This window comes from Pagrus pagrus (genome assembly GCF_965226575.1).
Source record: "Pagrus pagrus genome assembly, chromosome: 22".
Classification (NCBI taxonomy): Eukaryota; Metazoa; Chordata; class Actinopteri; order Spariformes; family Sparidae; genus Pagrus; species Pagrus pagrus.
This window is the reverse complement of record NC_140204.1, coordinates 7,929,688-7,939,307: the sequence shown is the minus strand read 5'-3', so window position 1 is coordinate 7,939,307 and position 9,620 is coordinate 7,929,688. Positions and strand designations below refer to the sequence as shown.

The 9,620-nt window shown below is 44.9% G+C and overlaps 1 protein-coding gene across 1 annotated transcript in view; it reads right to left on the bottom strand.

The window, feature by feature from the left end:
• Positions 1–1,397: 1,397 nt before the first annotated feature.
• The window catches only part of gal3st3 (galactose-3-O-sulfotransferase 3), a 31,557-nt gene continuing 23,334 nt past the window's right edge, over positions 1,398–9,620 (bottom strand). Inside the window, exons 2-3 of the mRNA XM_084344682.1 lie at positions 8,093–8,195; positions 1,398–7,301 (exon numbers count right to left, since the gene is read on the bottom strand). Of these exons, the coding sequence (XP_084200808.1) occupies positions 5,981–7,301; positions 8,093–8,175 (1,404 nt within the window). The 5' untranslated portion in view covers positions 8,176–8,195 and the 3' untranslated portion in view covers positions 1,398–5,980. The remainder of the gene's footprint in view (positions 7,302–8,092; positions 8,196–9,620) is intronic.

Below are 9,620 nucleotides of genomic sequence, written 5' to 3'. Positions count from 1 at the left end.
CGTCAATCCAACGTCTTTGACAATGTTGAAAAGACGTCCAATGGAGAGCCAGAATGATTCACTAATGATGTCCCAGTGACGTCCTTGTTTTTACAATGTAATTTTAGACATATTTTCAACTTTCAAAATGAAGTTTGATGTCCAAATTTTACAATTGCAGCAAAAAGTACAGGATGGATCTGAACCCTGAGCCTGAACCACAGTAGCCTGCATGAGGTATGTACTTGTACCAGGAGAGCTACTCATGAGCTATTTAAATTACCCAGTTCGGTCATCCAACCTTGCAGTATAAGCCTACCTTGGATGACCAAAACATGGTATTTAATAAAGCTAAAGAATAGCTCTCCTGGTAAAGTGCATGCCTTAACATCGTCAAAGACGTTAAAATTTACGTCTTTTGGACATGTTTTTGCCCAGTAAGGCCTACTCAATGCAAATCAGGGGCTTCCAGTTCTGGAAACTCCTTAAAAAAACTATAAAAAATAATAGTTTGTAAATAAATAATACTTTTTTAGTTATATAAGCGAAAGCTTTGCAAGAGCAGCACACGAGCCATCAGTGGTGTTTGTCCAATCAGGTGGCAGTAAGTGTTTGCGTGGTCGTGCAGCCTGCAGGTTTCAATAGACGAAAGGTTAAATAATCTAAAAGTCAGTAGGATTTATCCTCTGGAGACCGTGAATGTCACGACGATCCATCCAATAGTTGTTCAATGTTTCTGTGGTTTAAAGGCCGACAGACCTCCATTACATTTCCTCCCCAAGAGCCGCGGCACTTCGATGGCTATAAAGTCAATAACTAATTACATGATTCATTAAATATTAAGTTCTTGTCAATTGTCAACAAGTACAGACATATACGTATATTCTTAAGCGATCGAGTAATAGATCCGACGCATTTAGATAACAGCAGGGGAAAAAGCAGCATGTTATTATAAGTGTAATTATTGTAATGACACTTATGATTAGAGCCGTGATTATATTAAAGATAAGGGGAAGGAAGCAAATACATGAGAGCAAAGCAGCCGCATCAGGTCATGATGACAGGCAGGCAGAGGGAGACGAGGCGTCATGATTGCTTCAATCACAGTCACATCAAACACACTTTGCTTTTGCATCGTGTTTTTGTCCCTGCGAGAAGCGATTTGTTCGTTCGTTTTAGGCCGGCGGTCCGGATGGAGGTAATTTCAGACGACTGATTGCGAACTGAAATGTCGAGTTTGGGTCTTCAGGGAAATAGAAACTATTCAGAATCAGAATCTTAATTGAGCAACTGATGGAGAGTGTGTGTGTGTGTGTGTGTGTGTGTGTGTGCATTGAGCTAATATTCAGATAATTCACATCGGTGCATCTGAATAAATCTGCTTTGAAAAGAGACAAAAAAAGGCGCTCACTCGCAGATGAATTGAAATCATTCAGATTTTATTCGTCCCGTTCACCGCCCGTCATTACAAAGCTTTGGGGCCCCTAGCTCTGATTGTCATTAGCCATTTGTTCAGAGCCCCAACCTAAACTCTTCTACTCATTCACCAAAATGAAAGAAAAGTCGTCCCAGTTCACAGATCAGTCCGTAAACAGAGGATGGAGATAAACCATGAGCAGATCAAAGAGGCAATGAAGGAAAAATACAGTCAGAGAATTATCAAGAATGCCACTTTCACCCGACGTCGACTGCGACAGAAAAAAGAAAGAAGCCCAGTTTCAACAGCTTTGATGCCACTCTTTAAAAAAAAACACAAAAAACAAAAGGGCAGCTAATGCGGAGATGAGATTTTTAGCATACTGTTTACACGGCCCCCTCCAGCATTTTCCAGAGAAGAGCCGCCGACACTTCAGACACGACAGCATGACCATTAACTGAAACTCTCTCACAAGAAGCAGAACAGCCGGGGCGACGACTCGTACAATCAAAAGAGCACTTAGAGACTCACAGCCAGCGAGAAATGGATCATAAATGAACCGTCGAGGGGAAATAAAAGCATGTTCTTCAGCTGGATCCCTGTCAGACGCAGACGTGGGAGGAAAAAAACATTTTGAAATACCTGTTTTGATTGTAGTATATGTAGCTTGTTTTACCTTTATTAGCCTTAACATGATTGGCAGAAACTTTGATTTACCACAGTTTGATTTATGTGTTTGAGCATCAGGTTATTATACCCTTCATATTGACAGTACCGTAACTGGTTTAAAAATCAAATTTTGTGCCAATGGAAACCCAAAGTGTTCAAAATTTAAATAAAGCGGTAATGAAATACATTATCGTACAAGAAAATACAAAAAAATCTGTAATATAATCATGAAATAATCCAACAAAAAAGGTTAGAACTCGGCTCTTTGTCATAAAATGTTAATTTTCTTCACAGTAACAGTGTTTTTTGGTTCATTTTCTCTTCATTTCAAGCGTTTTTATTCCAAAATGTCAGAAGAGTGTTTGTTTAATGGTTCAGACCCAGGCGACAGCCAATTACACAGCTGCCTTTGTCCTGTTTGTCTTGGTTAATAATACATGTCTTTGATCGGTGAGGAAAAATGGAGCCAAATTTTGATTTAAAAGAAATTAATAAAAAGTGCATTTCTGAGTTTAAAACTTCATTTGCCGAACTTTTATTCATTCACATGATTGTATGGTTCACAGTGTGATTGATTAATTTTGATTTTGAACACTTGGGGTCTCCGTAAATGTTCGATGAGCGACAAACAAACACACAGATTCAGTGTTTTCTTGTTCATTTACAGCAGGTTGAAGCAACTCAGGAGTCTCATTCAAAGCCAGCGTTTTCACTATGAATGAGGCTCCTTCTTTTATATGAAGCAGCTGAATTCAAACTAATTGAAATATAGCTGAGCATAATCAGTAAACACATTTAAAGGATGAGGGTGGTGATGATCTGTATTTTCCCATATTGTCAACAACTCCCGATAATAGACCAAAACCCAGAGATGTGGACTCTGGCTTGTAGTGATTATAATACAAATTCAATTCATTTAATCTTTTGAACAGGTGACATACATTTTCCAAGACATGTACTTGTCTTTTCTCTTTATCAAGACCGGATACCGGAGATATGATTGCCAGGACTGGACTCGTATATCAATAGTCACAAGTGCATTGATTGTGTATTCATCCACAGCTGAAAATAGTGCCTAAAAATGCATTTCCCATAAAGTTCTTGTCAGAAATACTAGAATTCATATGTGGCTCCTAAAATATAAGGTTCAACACATCACTGACTCTGAGAGTAACCAACAACTGCTGCCCACTTAACTCTTTGCTAGCTATCTTTGGCTGTAGCTAGCCGCCATTAGCTGATTAGCTCAGGTAACATTGAAGCTAGTGGCCAGATTAGCTGACGGGAAACTGCCTGGATTGCAGACTTTGGATCACAGATTGGTCATCGCGGTGGACGGGGCTCCGCAGCCTGATGGCAGCCGCCGAGACTGACGGATGCCACTTTGACACAGGGGTTACGGTATGGAGGCGATTTACAGCGTCCTCTTATGAGACAGGGGCTAGCTGGTTAGCATGCTAACTTCAATAGATATTTCTGCATCATAGTACTTAGACATCTTTGTCACAACATCAGTACTGTTGGTAATAAAATGAAACCAGTGCACCTGAAGCTGTGTGCTCTGCTCCAGGGTTTGGGATTTTGGGATAAGTTGAATGTAAGAAAAATATCCAAAAAAACACCAGCCTCATCCTTTAAAGTGAATTGAGCCAAAGATTTTTTTTTACAGTGTATGTACCTTGAATAAATATTACACGTCTGAACACATTTCAAATACCAGTAAATAAATGAAAACCGCTGTGCATCCCGTGCTTTCAAAGCTGAGGTTCCCCGGTAAGTTCAGATAAGCACACTTCGAATTTAAATATTCACAGTCACTCACTTCATAAAACTGTTTATCCTCTCCTCCGGTATGTTTTTCCACCCCGCTCCACTTCTCCTTCTTTCTTCCTGTCAGAGCAGGAGCGGCGGTTTGTGTGTTTTTCATTATCGCCAGCTTCAGCGCGACAGACTCCCAACCACAAAACCATTGTGTGGTCGAGCACTTAAGCACTGCTGAATGAAAGATTAATTTTAAAGTGACTGCACTTGTTTCCGACGTGCGGTTTTTCTAGAAGTGGTCTTTGTAGCTTTGCATTATGTAAAAAAAAAAACATGTATAGAGTGATTTTTTTTTTACATCGCTGCCACACGCCTCGCTCCACCTCCGTCGCCTGAAGTGGTATACTGAACATAAAGGTCCCCTAAGAAGCAGGTATTCATCCAGTGATTCATGAAAAATAACAATTAAAAATACAGTAACGTACCTTTTCAAGTCCCGATAATAAATAATACATAGTTTTTGATAAATCTTACACACATTACTTCCTTTTGTTGCCATGCCAACTTGGCTGGCCATGGAAAAGAATACAACATGAAGCAGAAAGAGCCACTTCCAGCCTCTCTCTCTCTCTTTCACACACACACACACACACACACACACACACACACACACACACACACACACACACACACACACACACACACATCCTTCCTCCGCCCCTCAGTTACTTAGCAGTACCCCTGCTGATCACTGGAGGAATAAAAGAACATAAATGACACATTAAATATGAGCAGAATGCATTAAAAATGGATCACAGCTGAGATAAGTGACAACATTTTAAGACCCACGCCGACCCGGTGGGCGCCGGCGGCCTCGAGCCGCCGAGGCGTAGAGCGTTTTGTCCTCCTGCGCTTGGAAAGCTCTCGCCCTGGTCCTTGTATCCTTAATGAAAATGTACGAGTGTAACCCAAGAACTTCGGCCATAGGAGGGCCGTAAGAGGAGATGATTAAATATTCAAACACCGCGACCCCCAGGCTTCAAGTCTTTCTCTTCGTCGAGTTGTTTTCTGGTTTGTGCCCCCCTTGTGTGTGTGGTGTGGGGTTGCTGGTAGGTTATTAAATCCACGCCTTTCATATAGGCGCGGAGATCTTATTGCAATCAGAATAAAACAAACCCCCCCACATCAGGAACCTTCAGCGTAAAAAGTCTCTAGATCGCAACTGGTGGTCCAAGGGAGAGGTGACACAGGTTGAAGGAAGAGAGTCGTCGGCGCTGTTTCTCTGGATCGAGAGCCTGACCAGGAGGGTAGCAGCAGGGATGAGAGGATGGATGATGGAGAGGTGGATGCCGGGAGGAGGTCGAAGGCTGAGGGGACTGAGTCAGAGCGATAATGGGTGGCCAAAGTGAGAATCCAGCAGTCTTCAAGCTTACCCTCTGGATTTTTTCTGTCCGTCTGGCTTCTTAACCTCCCTACTCCCCACCCTCCCCTCCCTCCATTGCTTTAGGCTCTTGAATTTGTAAAAGAAGAAGAGAAGAGTTGTTGATTGTGCTGTTGTATTAATGGTTTGGAGGTTATCTCAATGTCTGTCTGGCCTCTTAGGAGGCTCTTTGGAAGCCTGACAGCTGATCCCTTTATGTCATTATGTCTCTCTCAAGGACTTTAAATGGCATATATTAGGGAGAGAGAGCTCGAGAAACGGAGAATGAAAGCAAGTAACGTGATACTACTACCAGTGTGATACACACAAAGCCCACTCTGTGCTTCACAATAGGCCCGATATCGCCACTTCCCTATTGAGTCCTGGTCGCACATAACAGATTTGCCTTCAAAGAATCACTTTCACCTAAAACCCTCTCCCATCCGCTGTGGTCGGGCGTGCAGAGGCGTGCAATTTAGCCGAGTCCTAGTGTGGATTTCTCCCGCCCTTGTGTCTGCCAACCCTGTTTCGGTTTCACAGACCAGAGAGGGGAGAGATTCAAGTTCAAGTCCAGATATGTCGTACCCTCTTTTCTTCCTTTACTTGACTTTCCCACCCCCCAAGGACGCCCTTGTTTCCAACACCCCGAACCAAACATTCTCTCAAGGGTCAGGATGGGTACAACAATGCAGTCTGTTGGGCACTCAGATGATATTCAAGCCTCTATTTTCAGTCTATGAGGCCTGGGTCTGTGAGGATTTAGGCTCTAAATTTGTGGTCCGACCTTGAGTTTCTGCAGCAGGCTTTGAGGTGGTGGCTGTTTTCGATGCCGGGCCAGGGGCTGCAGGGGGCGGCTGGCTGCGTTGCACTTGAGGATGCCGAGGCAGGACTGTGCGTATGGGCTGCTGCAGGCTGTGTGCCTGCTGCGGAGCCCGAAGTTGGTAGCCTCGACGATAGCGCACGGATTGGGAGCGTAGCACCACCCGCGTGTACTGGACCTCCGGCATGATGAGCTTGAGGCAGAGCTCCTGGGCGTGGCTCAAGAACCCACGGCTGAGATTTACCGGGAGGTCGTAGCCCACAATGTCGACTTTAGCGCTAGGCTGCCACGGGCGGAGATCCTTGTTTTTGATCTGAGCGCCTGACCGGAGAGGCGGCATCCGCCCTTCAAAGCAGCTTCTCATTAGCCTCTCCTGGGCTCGCCGGAGGAGGCGCACCTCCCTTGCCACACAGGCTGGACCTAGAGCTGCAAGCTGGCGCCACAATGAGGCGTTGAAGTGGTCGTAGAGACGAGCATCTAAAGAATTCCAGGCACGGATCTTTGCAGGAAGGCCCGGCGTCAGGCTCCGCTTTGAGCTTTGGCTCCGCATGTTGAGCTTCACATACAGTATGTCATCCAGATCCCAGGAGAGGAGATGGCGAAGGAGAACCAGAGACTCATCAAAGTACTCAGCAATCATCACCAGGTTGAAAGCTTGCTCCACCTCTGCAAGAAAGGCCCGCGCGTACTGCACATCTGTTGCTGGGCGATCTTTGTCTCCGCCCAAGTCGAAGGCCAAGGTGTTGCGTGCATACATGGAGTCCTTCTCGTTTGGTCGGTAGTAGTGCCAGGGATCATCTAAGAAGGCCTCCAGGGAGCCGTTGGGGACCCTCTTGAAGCTCTGACAGTTCTGGTTGTAGTAACTGAACAAGGATTCAAACATGGAGCCGGGCTCTCTCAGGATCGTGATGTATATTGTGTTGTTGGGCATCAGGCGCTGCAGCTCTGCCCTGTTGAACCTCATGTGGTTAGTGATGATGTTGGGCGGTAGTGTGTGCGGATGGACGAAGTGGGAGGTGAAGGCGTGCGGGTAGCAGAACTGGTGGCCACAGGCCTGCACCGGCAATGCCACCGTGAGGTTGTTGCGCTCTGCGAAGCGGAAAAGCAGATTCTGCATGGTGCTGCTGGCCGTTTTGTGGGTCTTGAGGAAGGCCACATTGGTGTGCCTAGGTTTCAGGCCCGGCGCAGGGTGGGCACGGAGGGCAGGACAACCGAGGTAGAAGGCCTCCATGGTCCTGGAGAAAGAAAAAGAAAGTGTATTTGAAGCTCCATTAGCTCGGCAAAATAGTGCCTACTCCAAATAATATGGTGCATTAGAGACATAATTGCACAGACACTGGACGGATAATGGAAGAAAGTGAGGACAGGACAGAGATAGTACAACAATAAAGTAAAAATCAGTGTGCGAGTGGGGAACTGAAACGAGAAGAGAGGGAGAAAGAGGACAGTGAAGTAGGAAGATGTCAGAAACAGAGAGTGTAAGATGATACAAGGTGTGACTGAATATGTTTGTTCTGTTTACAGTCGAGTGTGATGAATCAGTATCACCATATATTGACTTTCAGTGGACTCAGTGTGGTAATAACAACAAGAAATTGCGATAACCTCAGCTCAGTATTAGGTGCATACATGCTGAATACTCTGCAGAGTTACAGTAGTAGTACTCGCTGCAGACTGAACTCGAGGGTCAGATATTAAGTAAGGTGTGGAAACAATGTGTGAAAAGCAGAGAGACGAGGAAGCGATGACGTTTAACGAATGGAGGCAAAGCGTTAGGTTGAAAAGGGTACAGAGCTGTCAAAGATCTGCGATCCCTCTACTTTTATAATTGGTCCCTCGACCAACTTGGCAGCAAGTCTCCATATTATAATGAGCCAGTCCCTCTATTAATCTGTCTTGAAATGAAAACGACAAGAGCTTCGTGTCAGATATTTCATACCTATTAGCACCATATGGATCTATATAGAGGGTATATAATGCGATCGAGTGCATGTTTTTCATGTGTGGGTGTGTTTCAATCACTCACCAGCTCAAGTGGCCCCCGTGGTGCAGCAGAAGACTGACAGTACTGATGGCAACGACCACCAGGAATACCTTCTTCTGCGACATCGCTCTGCGCTTCACTGGGACTGCGTGAGGAAGAGAAGAAGAGCGAGGTGAGTCGAGAAACGTAAGAGAGCGAGGTGGAGGTGTAGCGAGGAAAATGAGAATGAGGTGGAAGGAGGGTGACGATTAAGGCAGGAAGAGGGGAGGGAAACAAGAGGGAAGAAGAGATGAAAGGGAGCAGAAAGGACGGGAAGACAAGGGAAGAAGAGGCGGGCGCGATGAGGAGGATTCATCCAGCAAATAATGGCCAGGATCCATTAGCGGGAGAGGTGTAGTGAGGCCTGGCTTTTGTCACTCTATAATAATACAGTGAATGATACCTTCATTACCTTCCACAGCTGTAATAGTAACATTCACTGTTACACCCTCTTGGCTCAAAAACCCTGCACAGGTGGCTCTGCACATTCGCTCCAATCGGTAACGAGGGGTAACGCGTCGCGTATGTGAAAAAAAAAACCAAGAGCACTTCGCCGTGAGAGGCACAAACTCCCCGTGTGACTTGACCCGCGCCGCCAAAACGCTACGACAGCAACGGAACCTGGGAAGGAGTCCAAAACTCTCTCGTCGGCGTCTCACTTGCATAACAATGCCCCGACGTCTCTCTCTTTGATTACACTGTCCCGTCACCGTCTAAACGCATGCCAAAAGTCACGAAAAGCCAGCTCGGGTGACTCAAAGCGGCTGTATTTTTACACTGCGTACGCCATTCGGCGGATGCTCTTATCCAAATCATGGCGGAGGAGCGTGAGTGCATCGATTTTGAGCGTGGATGGCCACAGCGGGAAGCTGCTGACCACGGCCGTGTCACTGCCACCCACTCAACTAAACGGGATTATTAAGGGTTTGCTGCACAGACGGGGATTTTTTGCATGGGAGTGAAACAAGCGTTAAATCCGTCCAAACACGCGGGTGTTTTGATTAAGATTCATGTAATGTGCTTTCAAATCAAAGAGAACCACATCATTGATGTTCCTTCATTTTCATCATCTATTAATCTGTCATTTAATTGACTTTTCATTTTTCACTTTTCTTATAAAGATGGTGAAAAAATCCCTTTCACAGTTTACTAAAGCCTTTCAAACCACTTGTTTTTCTTTGAACACGAGCCCCAAACCTCAATATTCAACTCACATGAATATAAAACAGAGAGAAGCAGCATATTCTCACATTTCAGAAGCTTGAAGCGGCAAATGTTTGCCATTTCTTTGCTCAGCCTGTTACCTTTCCTTGAAATGTAAGTAAAGTTATTCTAACACGCCTATCGTAAGTCTCACCCAGAGTAAATTCAAAGCTGTTGTTGCACCATTTGAAGTACAGACATGGTTTTGGGCTCTTTTGAAAGGTTGCATTTTGTGCCCTTAAATACCCCTGCTTGAAGCATAAACTCATTATAGCTCTTTATGTCCTTATTTACACTAACTTTGGTGGATAAACAGACTATACTAAGA